Source organism: Aethina tumida, chromosome 3 (assembly GCF_024364675.1).
Source record: "Aethina tumida isolate Nest 87 chromosome 3, icAetTumi1.1, whole genome shotgun sequence".
In the NCBI taxonomy this organism is placed as follows: Eukaryota; Metazoa; Arthropoda; class Insecta; order Coleoptera; family Nitidulidae; genus Aethina; species Aethina tumida.
In genome coordinates this window covers 3,938,574-3,956,441 of record NC_065437.1, presented here as the reverse complement: position 1 = coordinate 3,956,441, position 17,868 = coordinate 3,938,574, and the positions used below count along the sequence as shown (strand labels likewise).

The window sequence follows — 17,868 nt, the reverse complement described above, 5'->3', positions numbered from 1 at the left end:
AAAAATGTTATCTAGTTTGACATTCGACGTAAATTGTCTGTCACAAAATAATTCAACAACAACTTTTTATTCAACAAATAACATTTTATTATATATTACTCTAAAAACACAACAAAGGAAAATTAAATAATAATTTTTGGTGAGAAATAAATAACGATCGAATAATAAATAGATATGAATAAATGAGAATAAATGATGATTAAATACGAAAACGTTTCTGCCTCCTACACTTTCGAATTCTTTGGTTTAAGTCTGTGACCGAACGAAACGTGCACTTGCTCCTGCTGTTTACTGCTGTCCACATCATCCTGAACGTACTCGTCGTAGTCGTTGGACTCCGGAGTACCGTTTTCATTGGAGTGTGCTTCAGGACTTCTGTCCGCGTTGTCGTCAGGTACGAAGATAGTCATGGGGTTCTTCCCCCTTAGTAGTTCCTGAGGGGAGACCTTCATCAAGTGACTGTTAATTTTGCCTGCAGTTTGCAGCTTAGCCAAGGAGTCGGCGGTTTCCTTGTTGGGCAACGTCGAATAGTAAGACGCTTCACCGGAGGTGTCTTCGTCCTCGCTGGGCTTGGCGTCGGGTTCCACGTTGTTCTCGGCATCATCGTCGTTGGTCTGGAAGTAGCTTTGAATGTACTGGGCCTGGGCCACCGCCTCCGCCGAGCTTTTGCCCACAGTCACCTGGACTGGCTCACTCGAGTCGGCGGCCGTGTCAATGTTGTAGCTGGCGGTCACAAACGAGGCCGAGTCCTGCTTTTGCTCAGCCCTGTTGTCGTAGTTCTGCTCCTCGTAGTTGAAGGAGTGGAACTCGGGTTGCACGCTGATCTTGTCCTCGGCCTCCTTTGCTTCCGACTCGCCGGCGTCTAGGTTCCTGTAGGGGTCCTGCTGGTACACTTGTGGCAGCTGGGCTAGGAGGGCCTGGTAGTTGTCTCCAGCTAGTTGGTGCTGGTACACGTTCTGTGTTTGTGACAAAGTGTCTTGAGTTTGTGGTAGCTTGTAGGACTCGAATTGGTCCTGGGGGTACTGTTGCTGCAGCAGTTGGAACAACTCCTTCTGTGACAACTGGGGCGTCTCCTCCTTGATTACGAAATCCTGCTGAGGGCTCTTAGGGTGTGAATAGGCTGACATTGACTGCGTTTGTAGGGCCAAAGTGTGGGGTTGCACCGAGTAATAAGCATTGACGTTGTCTTGTGGTTGTTCCACTTGAGGCTGTTGTTGGTGGTAGTACTTCAAAGGCTCCTGCTCCCTGATTTGAGACTGCACCCTCACGTGTTGCTGCTTCTGTGGGTAGTACTTAGCCTGCTCACTTGACTCAGTTACTTCATAAGAGTGAGACTTTTGCACACTCACTATTGTTTCCGGATACTGTGCACTGCTGTGTACTTCGGAGTACTGGATGTTGCTGTGAATGTCATCGATTCCCGAAGGCTTGTCCTGAGGTCCAAGTTTGGGAGCCGGAATAGTATGGATGGGTCCCTTTTCCCCAACTTGCTTAATAGTGTTTATGTGAGTTGGAATGCTGTTGGTCTGGATGTGGAAGTCGTGTTCGTGGTTGTTTATTGTCGGAGACGACAGGAACGGTTTCTCCTTTTGCTGAATCTGAGGTTTTTGAATGAATAATGTCTCGGGCTTTTTGTTAACAATCTTTTCTTGCTTAGGAATGTATAAGTTTTCTTGTGGCAACTTGAACTGCGTCTGGGTGTTCTTCCAGAAGTTCCTCACTGGCACAGACACTGGCCTGTTACCCTGATGTATACCCAGTGGTATTTTATGACTAGGAGGCATGTGCACTGGGATTGGTGGTCTGGATCTTATGGGGTTTCTTTGAGGAGGAAACTGTTGCCACTTTTTTACATATTGTGGTGGTGGTGGAGGCCTTGGTGGAGGAGGAGGCCCCCTTGACTTGTATCTTGGGTATTCGGCGTTTGACTGGTCAACTGTCCATGCTGCCAACAGTAATAATACTATGATCTGGAAATAAAACAGCTAATTAAATCATTGAGTCTAAGTACCTAGTTCCTGAGAAGATAAGATGTTTGGTACCAATTTAACGCTAGCACAACATTTTCTGTGTTGCGTTTTTTTCAATGAAAGTCTAAATGTGAATGATCGCAGTGAAAGACATTCATTAAATATTAATTTTGAGATTTAGATGAAAGTTTGACACACTAACACTAAAATAGCAATGAGTAATAGGTAAATCCTCATGACCATTTGAAATTCTCTACATGAAAAACAATTATGTCAAAGACCACTTAGTGGACTCACTTTCAGAATTGTTTTTCAATATTTAATACCGTTTTTAAGAAACATAAGTTTAGTTTTGCTTAGACACTTGTCAGTACTTTCACTTACAGTACTAACATCGTGGAAGTAGCTTAATCATTAATCGGAATGCGAAGAAATAACAATGAAAAAAAGGGGCATTTTTCTTTTCTTCCGTCTGATCATTCAATGACCTGGATATTACGACAAACTATTTCTGTCTTGAACAGTAATATGTTATAGGCAATCGCAAACGACCAGAGAAATCCGTTGGTGTTGGAGAGAAGCTGAATGTGAAAGATGTGGGTCGTTAAAGGCGCATTAACCCCTTTGTGTGTGTCGCCGAGTCATGAAGAAAGTCATTTTCCTAATAAAGCACGTAATTTGAAGCACGTGACCATGGTATTGGCTGACACGATGAAAAAGATTACATTTATCCACGTTTTTCAGGCGCACACTTTTATGTATTGGTAATTTCTAAATGAAAAGAGTGGTTGTAACGTTTTAGTATGGGGTCATAAATTATGCAAAACATGGAAAGGACACCTTATATGGTTTATACATCAAATTGATATCTTCTTACGTTTCCTAATTATAAACCAACCATGTCCTTATTGTAATTTCTTGTAGAAGAAAATCATTTCAAGGTGAATTAAATTGAAAATTTATTTTTTTTTGTTAAAAATAAATTAAATAAAATAAAACATTTCATAATAATTTTAGGAAATATTTATATTTCAATTAAAATATAATTAAATAAAGTCTAAATAATATTATTCCAAAAGAAGTTCTTTAATATTTACAAAAACACTTTTAATTTTAGATTTTTATGTATAATTTTTACATAAAATTTAAATTATAAATTAATTTCTTCCATATAAATTATTTATTTTTCCTAACTTTTTAATTTGTTAAAAATGTTAATTATTTTATTAATTATTGTTATTATTATGGAATTTAAATAATTAAAATTATATATAGATTATTCCATGAATAATAAATATAAAAGTTTTATAAAAATCTTTTATAATATAAATAATGTAAATAATAATAATGAATAAAAAATTAATATTTTATTCAGTTCAGTAATTTAAATTATTATTATATGGTAGTTTATATAGTTTGTATTATTTATTATATGTTTTCTTAAGAAATAAATATTTACCCAAAAGTAAATTAAACGTCCTAATTTAAAATTAAAATATAAATTTTAAAAACATTTTTTATTTAAGTTTTTAATGAAACATTCCCTATAACATAATTTATTATTTTTTAAATATAAAATTTAAATATTTTGGAAGCATTCTTTTATATTTTAATTTTTTATTAAAACTTTTCAAATTAAATAAATTATAATATCCTTTAATTTATAATTGTGATATTTAAAAAATACTTTTTTATTTCATTTAAAACTATAATTAATTAATTAATTAAAAAAACAATTTTTTCTTTTAATATTTTGTAAAACTATCTAAATTATATATTTTACTATATTTATTTAATTTAAAATTAAAATTTTTTGCTTAAATATTTATTTAGTAAAATATTCAAAATAATATTAATTATAATAATTCATTATTTTACTTTTATTTAATAATTTATTTTAATTTTTAATAAAATATTCCAAACGATATAATTTATTATCTTTTTTTATTTCATAAATTATTTATTTAAATTTTTAGTAAAATATTCCAAATTATATAATATTTATTATTTTTCTTTAATTTAAAATTGAACATTTTTGGAAACAACTTTTTAATTTTATTATTGAGTAAAATATTTCAAATAATATAATTTATTTCTTTTCTTAATTTTTTTGTTTCAATTTTTAGGGAAACGTTCTCAATTACATAATTTATTATTTTTCTAATTTATAATTAAAATAGTTTGGAAACATTTTTCTCTTAATATTTTGTAAAACATTTTAATAATTTAATATATTTTATTATTTTTTTTCAGTTGAAATATTTTGGAAAAATTTTTTATTTTAATATTTAGCAAAACATTTCAAGTAATATTATTATTATTATTAATTTTTTTTATTAATATATTTAGTAAAATATTTCAAATTATATATTTTATTATTTTTATTTAGTTTTAATATTTCATTTTATTTAATATTTTTTATATAATATAATTTATTATTTTTATCTATGGAAAAAAAATATTTTAATATATTATATTTCTTTTATTCAACGATTTTTTATATAATTTATTAATTATTAATTATTATTTTGTAAATTTATCTTAAAAATGAAATTTTTTTTGATTCTAATTTATAAATTATATAAATTATTTTTATTATATAATTATTTATTTATTTTTTTAAATATTCACCATATAAAAAAATTTTTTTATATAATTTTTTATTAAAACATTCCATTTTTTTATTTTCTTTTTATTTAATAATTATTTTACATAAATCTTTAGTAAAACATTTCAAATTATATAACTTATTCTTTACTTTAAAAACAAAATATTTTGGAAATACCTTTTTTTATTTTAAAATTTAGTAATATAATTTATAATTTTTCATGTATTTACATTTTTAGTAAAAAGTTACAAATTATATTTTTTATTATTGTTCTTTAATTAAAAATTGAAATATTTTTGAAATATTTTTTAATTCTATTTTTTAAATTATATACATTATTTTTATGATATACTTTTTTATTTACTATTTAAAAAACGTTTTTATCTAAATTAATTTTATATTTTTTATTAAATTTTAAAAGAATTTATATTAAATAAAAAATGGGTGAATTAATGTTATTTTGAAAATTCATAATAATATGAAATTTAGTATTCTTCTATACAAATTTTATTAAAAATAAAAAGTTAATATAATTAAAAAATTGAATAATATGGCTTTTGTAAAACTTACCAGACGATGAAACATTGTCCTTCAATGAATATTTTATTTCCCAAAAATTACTATTTTATAACATTGAGTATTATTTTGTAAATCCACAAAACTAAGGTAAATTTCAAGAAATTAAGAATATACAATACTGATAAATAAAGGTAGTTTAAGAGAACAAACCAAAAAACTATTATTTTTCAAAAAATGTGGTAAACGAATATATTTTTTTAAAAAGTTATTCAACTTACCTTCATTATAAGTTAGAAATGTAGAAATAAAATCCAAAATCAACTCGTGCCGGTCATGTATCCAAAAAATGATCACCGATCACTTTAAACACGAGAGTGAACAAACATAGTAAACTGAACAATTAGGTCAGTGTTTCAACTTATATACAAGCGATGCGGACGACGTGTGTGCCCGTCCAATCTTGGCCACCTCTGAATTTCTGACTGCGACGTGAAAACACAAAGAGATCCTTAAATATCCATTTATAAAAAATGGTACGTACAAATTATGATGATTAGGACGGGGCGCTGTGCAATTAAACGAGAAATTTAATAAGAGTAAGCGGGATGGCTGGCTGCCCATTGGCTGAGATTACCGAACAACCGAATCAGTTTACAAACTTTTAAATTTTAATTGTCCAATTATAACCGCCACACTATAATTGGGCTCGTTATGTTTTTATATAATTATTAACAACGAAAAATTAGATTTTTTTTATTTTAATTAATTTTATGTACAAAAAAAAAAATAAATTCACAAAAATATTTTATAATTTTTTTTTCATCTCCTTAAAACATGAGGAACCAAATCAATTATAAACAGAAAATACCATTTAATAATTGTATATTAAAGAAAGATTGTTTTAATAATGATATTCAGTCAATCAGTCAACTTCAAAAATAAAAATAGTACTTTGTTACATTGTCTAAATTGTGAACAATGAAGTTTAAAACTATGAACATACTCAGTAGATGTGTCAAATTCAAAAATTTTAAAATTTTGTCACATTACGTCGTCTAAAATATAAAGAATGAAGATTAATCTTGAAGATCAATTTATATACACTTTAGAAGATGTTACAAATACAGATTTCATTATGATTATAATTTCAGCTAATCATTAAATAATCCCAATACAGATTTAAGTAATTACACCACTTATTAATTGAATATTGAGGGAAGGTTGATTCAATAATGATATTCAGTCGATTATTCAACTTCAAAAATAAAAATACTGTCATGTTACATTGTCTAAATTGTCAACAATGAAATTTAAAACTATGAACATACTCAGTTGATGTGTCAAATTCAAAAATTTTAAAATTTTGTCACATTACGTCGTCTAAAATATAAAGAATGAAGATTAATCTTGAAGATAAATTTATATACACTTTAGAAGATGTTACAAATACAGATTACATTATGATTATAAATATTCAAAAGTTCAAAAATTTTAAAATTCTGTCACATTACGTCGTCCAAAATATAAAGAATGAAGATTAATCTTGAAGATAAATTTATATACACTTTAGAAGATGTTACAAATACAGATTTCATTATGATTAGAATTTGAGCTAATCACTAAATAATCCCAATACAGATTTATGTAAGTACACCACTTATTAATTGAATATTGAGGGAAGATTGATTCAATAATGATATTCAGTCGATTACTCAACTTCAAAAAATAAAAATATTATCATGTTACATTGTCTAAATTGTGACCAATGAAGTCTAGAACTATGAACATACTCAATATCTATTGAGTATGTTCATAGTTCTAGACTTCATCTGACATCTGTGTCAGGTTCAAAAATTTTAAAATTCTGTCACATTACGTCGTCTAAAATATAAAGAATGAAGATTAATGTTGAAGATAAATTTACATACACTTTAGAAGATGTTACGAATACAGATTTCATTATGATTATAATTTCAGCTATTCACTAAATAATCCCAATACAGATTTATGTAAGTACACCACTTATTAATTGAATATTGAGGGAAGATTGATTCAATAATGATATCCAGTCGATTACTCAACTTCAAAAAATAAAAATACTGTCATGTTACATTGTCTAAATTGTGAACAATGAAGTTTAAAACTATGAACATACTCAATAGATGTGTCGAGTTCAAAAATTTTAAACTTCTGTCACATTACGTCGTCTAAAATATAAAGAATGAAGATTAATCTCGAAGATAAATTTACATACACTTTAGAAGATGTTACAAATACAGATTTCATTATGATTATAATTTCAGCTAATCACTAAATAATCCCAATACAGATTTAAGTAATTACACCACTTATTAATTAAATATTGAGGGAAGATTGATTCAATAATGATATTCAGTCGATTACTCAACTTCAAAAATAAAAATACTATCATGTTACATTGTCTAAATTGTGAACAATGAAGTCTAAAACTATGAACATACTCAGTAGATGTGTCAAGTTCAAAATGTTAAAATTCTGTCACATTACGTCGTCTAAAATATAAAGAATGAAGATTAATCTTGAAGATAAATTTATATACACTTTAGAAGATGTTACAAATACAGATTTCATTATGATTATAATTTCAGCTAATCACTAAATAATCCCAATACAGATTTAAGTAATTACACCACTTATTAATTGAATATTGAGGGAAGGTTGATTCAATAATGATATTCAGTCGATTATTCAACTTCAAAAATAAAAATACTGTCATGTTACATTGTCTAAATTGTGAACAATGAAGTTTAAAACTATAAACATACTCAATAGATGTGTCAAGTTCAAAAGTTTTAAAATTTTGTCACATTACGTCGTCAAAAATATAAAGAATGAAGATTAATCTTGAAGATAAATTTATATACACTTTAGAAGATGTTACAAATACAGATTTCATTATGATTATAATTTCAGCTAATCACTAAATAATCCCAATACAGATTTAAGTAATTATACCACTTATTAATTGAATATTGAGGGAAGGTTGATTCAATAATGATATTCAGTCGATTATTCAACTTCAAAAATAAAAATACTGTCATGTTACATTGTCTAAATTGTCAACAATGAAGTTTAAAACTATGAACATACTCAGTTGATGTGTCAAATTCAAAAATTTTAAAATTTTGTCACATTACGTCGTCCAAAATATAAAGAATGAAGATTAATCTTGAAGATCAATTTATATACACTTTAGAAGATGTTACAAATACAGATTTCATTATGATTATAATTTCAGCTAATCACTAAATAATCCCAATACAGATTTATGTAAGTACACCACTTATTAATTGAATATTGAGGGAAGATTGATTCAATAATGATATTCAGTCGATTACTCAACTTCAAAAAATAAAAATATTATCATGTTACATTGTCTAAATTGTGACCAATGAAGTTTAAAACTATGAACATACTCAATAGATGTGTCAAGTTCAACAATTTTAAAATTCTGTCACATTACGTCGTCTAAAATATAAAGAATGAAGATTAATCTTGAAGATAAATTTATATACACTTTAGAAGATGTTACAAATACAGATTTCATTATGATTATAATTTCAGCTAATCACTAAATAATCCCAATACAGATTTAAGTAATTACACCACTTATTAATTGAATATTGAGGGAAGGTTGATTCAATAATGATATTCAGTCGATTATTCAACTTCAAAAATAAAAATACTGTCATGTTACATTGTCTAAATTGTCAACAATGAAGTTTAAAACTATGAACATACTCAGTTGATGTGTCAAATTCAAAAATTTTAAAATTTTGTCACATTACGTCGTCCAAAATATAAAGAATGAAGATTAATCTTGAAGATCAATTTATATACACTTTAGAAGATGTTACAAATACAGATTTCATTATGATTATAATTTCAGCTAATCACTAAATAATTCCAATACAGATTTAAGTAATTACACCACTTATTAATTAAATATTGAGAGAAGATTGATTCAATAATGATATTCAGTCGATTACTCAACTTCAAAAAATAAAAATAATATCATGTTACATTGTCTAAGTTGGGAACAATGAAGTCTAAAACTATGAACATACTCAGTAGATGTGTCAAGTTGAAACATTTTAAAATTCTGTCACATTGTTGTAGTTTTGAAGAGGAAAAGGTTTTAACCTAATAAAGTATAAAAACAATGGTTTTAGATCATTATACATCTTTTGTACATAAAAGAACAGTTAACATTGTGTGTATTGTGTTGTAATTATATAATATATATTATATATGTATTGTATTTTTTAATATTATTTGTATTATATGTTAATTAAAAATTGATTATTTTACTTCTTATAAAAAATCTTCACAAAATAGCAGATGATTAGAATTTTTATATGCTGTATTTGGATAAATATTTATTTTATTATTAATAATAAAATTTAAATATTAATGGCCATTTTAGTTACTTATCTCTTTGTATTAGAAATTAATTTTAATTATCCAATAAACATGGGTTAGTCAACTAGAAAATAGAAATTTCATTTTAATTATAGTACTACAAATCATTTAAAATTGTTTAATAAATATTGTTTACATTGTTCCTTTTTATATAAGGTTTATTCAATATTATTAAAGAAATTTAAATTATATATATTTTATTCTAGTTATTAGTTGTTTATAGAAGTTCATATAACAACGAGGATAAATTAAATAATGTTATTAAAAGTCCTAATGCCACTTTTGTGTACTTTTTATTCCGCTTAGTGAATCAGACATTGTTTATTTAAATTTTATGCTTATTCAATTTATTACTGTTATGTAAATATAATTTCTCTTGTTACCTTAAAAATTATGTGATATAAATTTAACACGTCGTTAAATCAAGTTCAATGGTCGATTATTCAAATACATTGTACATAATTAATAATAATAATAATCAAAGTTTCTATCTGTAACAAAATTAATGTAAGAAAGTAATTGTTTGATACGCAGGTACACAATTAATTATTCATGAATAAAAGCAGAAGTCTCTGACATTGTTAAAACTGTCTATTTTACCATTGAAAGGCTTATTTCAGTTCAGCAGGTTTGTGTTCAATTATAATAACATCTGCCAAATACTGTAAAAATTGTTAATTAACATATAAATTAGAAAGTTTTATCTTTGTGGCGAAATTAAATTTAATTAACTGTCTTTAATAACTTTAGTAGTTGTAATAATTAAAATTTTTGGCATTGATTTATGGTAATATAACATATGTATGAATTAATATTTGTTTCTTTTTTTATTTTTGCTTATTGGTTTAAATAATAACATGGTTCAGGACAATTTCAAACAAAATTGGAATAATAATGGAAAGTGCATGTATGAAATCAAACCAAATTAAATTTCTTTTGTTTGTTTGAAATACAAGTAAATTGTAACAGTGAAAATAATCACATATATTTGTTTATTATGATTATTTAATCAATTATAATTATTAGAAAAACATGTTTTGCATAAAATTTGAGTGTTTTTCAAATTTTATTTAATACATTTTATATAAAAAAAATTATTAAGGGGGAGGGGGGTCAATATTTACAGTTAAAATTTAGACATTGAAATCTTTGACATTCCTTTTATTATTGGGTCATTAATACATTTTTCTTAACGCTTGCTGGCTGTGTCAAATTAATCTTCAGATTATTGGAATGTATAACGATGAACTTAATGCACATGTGACCTTGACCGATTGAACTTGATCAAGGTTATCTCCGGCACATTCTTCTTTAAATTCTCACTTATTATACACTGCAAGACCATCGCCTACTTTCCGCGAAATGTGTCTGTATCCTTTTAATTGCACCGTGTATAATTTGTGATTAACGTTTGTTTTGTTGGTCAGTTCCCTTTCTTTTAGAACCAGTGACAGATGATGATTTTCTAAATTTGGTGAAGAATTTAAAAAATAGTCTTCTTAAAGTATAAATAACTAAATATAAGATAAAATAGCCAAATAAATTAGTACTAATATAAAATTTAATAAAGAAAACGTTTTACTAAATTAAAAATTAGTTTTTTTAATTTTAATTTGTATAAATCTTTTGCAAAATTCAGTCCTTGTATACAGAATTTGTATAAACATTACCCTATTATAAACTACTAATAAAATAAATGTTTATTTCATTTAATATCTAAATAAACTTTTAAAAATGAGATGAAATGTAAGTAAACTAAAATTAATAATTGAAAATTTAATTAAGTAAATGTTTGAAAAAAAAAAAAATAAGACAGAAATCTCCATTTAATTAGAAATAATAGAATATTTAATAAAGTAAATATTTTTAGTAAAGATAATCAAAATCTGAACCTTTTATTTGTTTCAGTTTGTTCAAACTCAGAGAGAAGTACTACTAATAAAATAAATATTTATTTCATTAAATGTTTGCTTTTAAAAATCATATTATATGTGTGAGTAATCTAATAATAATTGAAAATTTAATAAAGTAAATGTTTAGTTAGTCCTTGAATAATTTGTTAAAACATAGAAAAAGTACTACTAGTAAAATAAATATTTATTATTAATCAATATTTGAATAAATGTCTAAATAAATTAATAATAAATGAAAGTTGTGGTGAAACAAAATAAATGTTTGTATAAAAATATTAAGATACACTGTTAATAAAATAAAAATTTATTTCATTTAATATTTGACAATGCTTTTAAAATTAAGATGAAATGTTCTATATAGCTAACAATAATATAAATCTTAATAATGTGAATACTTTTGCTAAAATATAAACTGAATAGTATAAATATTTAGTTCTTTTATAAACACTTTGTTAAAACATAGAAAAATTACTACTAATAAAATAAATATTTATTATTTTTCAATATTTGAATAAATGTCTAAATAAATTAATAATAATTGAAAGTTTAACAAAATAAATGTTTGTATAAAAAATTAAGATACACTGTTAATAAAATAAAGATTTATTTCATTTGATATTTGACAATGCTTTTAAAATTAAGATGAAATGTTCTATATAACTAACAATAATATAAATCTTAACAATGTGAATATTTTTACTAAAATATAAACTGAATAGTACCAAAATTTAGTCCTTTTATAAACAATTTGTTATAACATAGAAAGGAGTACTACTAATAAAATAAATATTTATTTCATTAAATGTTTCCTTCTAAAAATCATATTAAATATGTGAGTAATCTAATAATAATTGAAAATTTAATAAAGTAAATGTTTAGTTAGTCCTTGAACAATTTGTTAAAACATAGAAAAAGTACTACTAATAAAATAAATATTTATTATTATTCAATATTTGAATAAATGTCTAAATAAATTAATAATAAATGAAAGTTTAACAAAATAAATGTTTATATAAAAATATTAAGATACACTGTTAATAAAATAAAAATTTATTTCATTTAATATTTGACAATGCTTTTAAAATTAAGATGAAATGTTCTATATAGCTAACAATAATATAAATCTTAATAATGTGAATATTTTTACGAAAATATAAACTGAATAGTACCAAAATTTAGTCCTTTTATAAACAATTTGTTATAACATAGAAAGGAGTACTACTAATAAAATAAATATTTATTTCATTAAATATTTTGTTCTGAAAATAAAATTAAATGTGTGGGTAAACTAATAATAATTGAAAATTTAATAAAGAAAATGTTTAGTTAGTCCTTGAACAATTTGTAGAAACATAGACAAAGTACTACTAATAAAATAAATATTTATTATTATTCAATGTTTGAATAAATGTCTAAATAAATTAATAATAATTGAAAATTTAACAAAATAAATGTTTGCATAAAAATATACAGATACACTGTTGATAAAATAAATATTTATTTTATGTAATATTTGAATAAACTTCTAAAAATGGGAAGAAATGTCTAAATAAATTAATAATAATTGAAAATTTAATAAAAATAAATGTTTACGTAAAAATATAAAGATATACTGTTAATAAAATAAATATTTATTTCATTTAATATTTGAAAATGCCTTTAAAATTAAAATGAAATATTCTATATAACTGAAAATAAATTAAATTTTAATAAAGTGAATATTTTTACTAAAATAAAAACTGAATAATATAAAAAGTTAGTCCTTTTAAAAACAATTTATTAAGACGTAGAAAAAGTACCTCTAATAAAATAAATATTTATTATTATTCAATATTTGAATAAACTTCTAAGAACGAGAAGAAATGTCTAAATAAATTAATAATAATAATAAAAACTAAATGTTTACATAAAGATATTAGGATAAATAAAGATTTATTATTATTTAATATCTGAATAAACTTCTAAAAATGAGAAAAAATGTCTAAATAAATTAATAATAATTGAATATTTAATAAAATAAATGTTTGAAAATATCTTTAAAATTAAGAAGTTATTTTACTAAAATATATGTATCAAAATGTAGTCTTTATATAAACAATTTGTTAAAAAAAGTAAATGTTTATATAATAATATTAAGATGCTAATAGAATAAAGATTTATTTCATTTAATATTTGAAACTGTTTTTAAAAATAAGTCAAAACGTTCAAAATTAGTTTTTCATAAACAATTTATTTAAACTTAAAAAGTACTATTATTAAAAAAAATATTTATTTCATTGAATATTTGAATAAACTTTTTAAAAAAAAATGTCCAAATAAACTAGTAATAATAGTTTATAAATAATTTATTTAAACATAAAAAAGTACTATTAATAAAATAAATATTAATTTTATTGAATATTTGATTAGAATATAATAAAATATTATTACTAATAGAAAATGTAAATTTAACATTATTTATTAGAAGAGTATTTATAATATTAATAATAATATTAACATTGTCATTTAAATAATATTATTTTTATACATTTTAAATAAAAATCGAATATTTTAAAGCAAAATTTAATATTATTTATTAGATGAATATCAACAGTCATTTAAATAACATAATTTTTTGAAGAATTTTAAATCAGGAATATGAATTATTTAATATTAATTTAAAATTATTCTTGAATTGTTTAATATTTATGTTGAAAAACTAAATTTAACATTATTTATTAAAGATTGACATTTAAGTAATATCACTTTTTCATATATTTTAAATCAAAAATATAAATTATTTAAATTTTTTTTTATATTATATTGTTTAATATTTAAAATTAAAATCTAAATTTAATATTATTTATTCTAAAAATATCAATATTGTCAGCTAAATAATATCATTTTTGACATATTTTGAATCATTAATATGAATTATTTATATTAATTTATATATTTTTCTTGAATTATTTAATATTTATGTTTAAAAACTAATTTAACATTATTTATTATAATATTATCGTATAAATAATATTAGTTCTGATATATTTTAAGCCATATGAATAAAATATTATTCTAAATTTAAATATAATTCTTGGATGGTTGTTATGTTATTTAATTTTCTTTAGTTTTAAATTGTTATTTTTCACAGAAAATATTAAATGTTGAAATGATACACACAGTTTGACATAATGACATTTTTATTTTTTTTAATAAATAAATGTTTAATATTGTTAATAAATTACTTTAAATTTTATTTTTTATTATAAGAATATTAATATGTCATATATTTTAAACTACAAATATGAATTATTTAATATTATTCTAAATATATAGGATAGTTTAATATTAGGAGTCAAAAATTAAATGTTATTATTATAATAATATTATTTCCTACAGAAAATATTAAATATTAAAATTATTCACACAATAATTGAATAAATTTCTTAAAATAAAATGTCCAAATAAACTAGTAATAATAGAAATAATAGATTTTAGTCAAATAAAACCTTATGTTTTCATTTTATTGTCAATGAAGTATAGTTTAAAAGGATCAATTCGACGTCAATGACACACGACATTACTTAAAGGTTATTATCCTGTAAAAAATTTTCGAAATTTCTTCAAAGAAAATTGTTATCTAGCCGTACTAATGCATTGTGTCACAACAATCGAGAAGAAGAAAGTACTTGATACCAGTGCAATTTTAAGTAAACATTAGAAACTCACTTTCTGAATACTGGTTTCAAGGGAACATGGAACATGTTTCTATTAAAAAATTAAGAACGACGAAGAAGCCAAGATGAGAACCAGGTTAATACAAAATCAACGAGTCTGGGTGACATATGAGAATTTTCCTGAGATCGGAGATCATCATTAAATACATTCACTAACGGTTTTAATTATAAATTAAATTAATTAATTCGCCGTTATCCTGAGAAAATCACATTTTAATTGCCTTTTTCCAATATGCGGGAAAAACGGGGTTTAGAAATTAATTCAAATTCATCAATAGTTAATTAATATATTAAACAATAAATATTCATAAACACACAATTTATGTATAGGTATAATAAATAAGAATAATTTTTATTACCCACAATTAAAATAACCGGTTTTATAATTAACTAATATTATGACTAGTTAATGTTTTGGAAGAAAATATACAGATCTTGAAACTTGTTCTATCTCTTTTATCATTTAGAAATCTTCCAATATACGTCTGCATTTATGTAGGTTTGTGGATCAATAGATACATAAACCTTTATATTCTTGTTATACCTACATCCTGATTTCATAATATTTAAGAGTATGATTGTATAAATACTTCAATTTAAAAGAAAGTAAAAACTATACATGCGAGTTTTAATAGGCAATTATTATTATTATTATTATAGGCTGACATGATTTGTTTTCTAATTTGTTATTTTATCAAAAAACAAGGTAGTTAAAATGTTAAAATTTAGTGACATTTATTGGCTCCAATTATTTAATTTTAAATAAATTTGATAACCTATTTTGGAACCTAAATTATAGCTAATTAAATTGTCAGTTGATGGACAGTTAACAATAATAATTTAAATAATTTCAAAAATGGCAATTATTAAAGATTGGTTACAGAACATTATAATAATCAATTAATAATTAATCATTTAAATTGGAAATAAAAATTTATTTTTCATATATCAGGAAAGGGGTATAAAAATTATAAATGAGAAAATTAGTGAAATTTCTGGATAACTCAAAAATTAACACTATTATTTTTAATTAATAAAAAAATTTCAAAAAGATTCATTCCTTAAGGAAGAGAGGCAAAAACAATTTTGAAAATTTATTCTGTTTGAAACATTTATTATCATATAAATAATATATAATTGAAATAATATTTTTGAATAGTTTAATATTTAAAAATTAAATTGAATACTATTTATTAGTATTAATATAATTTTTGATGTATTTTAAATCATAAATATGAAGTATTATATAAATTTATTCTTAAATAGTAAGTAAAATCTAAATTTAACATTATTTATCAGAAGAATATTATTATTAATAATAATAATAATAATGTTAATATTGTCATTTAAATAATATCATTTTTGACAAATATTTCAATTATTTAAAATTAATTTATATATTATTCTTAAATTGTTTAATATTTAAAATTAAAACTTAATTATAATTTATTTATTCTAAGAATATCAATATTGTCATTTAAATAATATCATTTTTTGACATTTTAAATCATAATTATGAATAATTTAATACTAATTTAAATAATATTCTTGAATATTTGAATATTTAAATTTAAAAACTAAATTTAATATTATTTGTTATTTAAATAACATCATTTTTTGACATATTTTAAAATATTTATGTTTAAAAACTAATTTGACATTATTTATTATATAATTATTAACATTTTTATTTAAATAATATCATTTTTAATATATTTTAAACCATAAATATGAATTATTCAATATTATTCTAAATTTAAATATAATTTTTGGTTTAATATTTAGAGTTAAAAATTAAATGTTATATAACTTCTTCAAGACGTTTTAAATTGAGTCATTTTCCACTGAAAATTTTAAATGTTGAAATGGTACACACAGTTTGACATAATGGCCTTCTTAATTATTTTAACGAATAAATATTTAATATTGTTAAGATATTACTTTAAATATTATACTTGAATTGTTTAATATTTAAATTTAAAAACAAAATTTAATATTATTTATTATAAGAATATTAAAATTGTAATTTAAATAATATCACTTTTGACATATTTTAAACCATAAATATGAATTACTTAATTTTATTCTAAATTTGGATGGTTTAATCTTTGGAGTTAAAAATAAAATGTTATATAACTTCTTTAAGACGTTTTAAATTGTGTCATTTTCCACTGAAAATATTAAATGTCATAATGGCCTTCTTAATTATTTTAACGAATAAATATTTAATATTGTTAAGATATTACTTTAAATATTATACTTGAATTGTTTAATATTTAAATTTAAAAACAAAATTTAATATTATTTATTATAAGAATATTAAAATTGTAATTTAAATAATATCATTTTTGACATATTTTAAACCATAAATATGAATTATTTAATTTTATTCTAAATTTGGATGGTTTAATCTTTGGAGTTAAAAATAAAATGTTATATAACTTCTTTAAGATGTTTTAAATTGTGTCATTTTCCACTGAAAATATTAAATGTTTAAATGATCCACTCAGTTTGACATAATTTTTTTAACCAATAAATATTTAATATTGTTAAGATATTACTTTAAATATTACTCTTGAATTATTTAATATTTAAATTTTTATTTATTATAAGAATATTAACAGTGTCATTTAAATAATATCATTTTTGATATATTTTAAACCATAAATATGAAATATTTA

At 22.6% G+C, this 17,868-nt stretch overlaps 1 protein-coding gene across 1 annotated transcript; it reads right to left on the bottom strand.

Annotated features, from left to right (window-relative positions):
- Nucleotides 1–100: 100 nt before the first annotated feature.
- LOC109602914 (uncharacterized) lies at nt 101–5,540 on the bottom strand. Its single transcript, XM_049964705.1, has 2 exons — nt 5,376–5,540; nt 101–1,970 (listed from the first exon to the last, which is right to left on the bottom strand). Exons 1-2 carry the CDS (start codon nt 5,379–5,381, stop codon nt 225–227), a joined length of 1,752 nt encoding a protein of 583 aa, XP_049820662.1. The 5' UTR covers nt 5,382–5,540; the 3' UTR covers nt 101–224.
- Nucleotides 5,541–17,868: the final 12,328 nt, after the last annotated feature.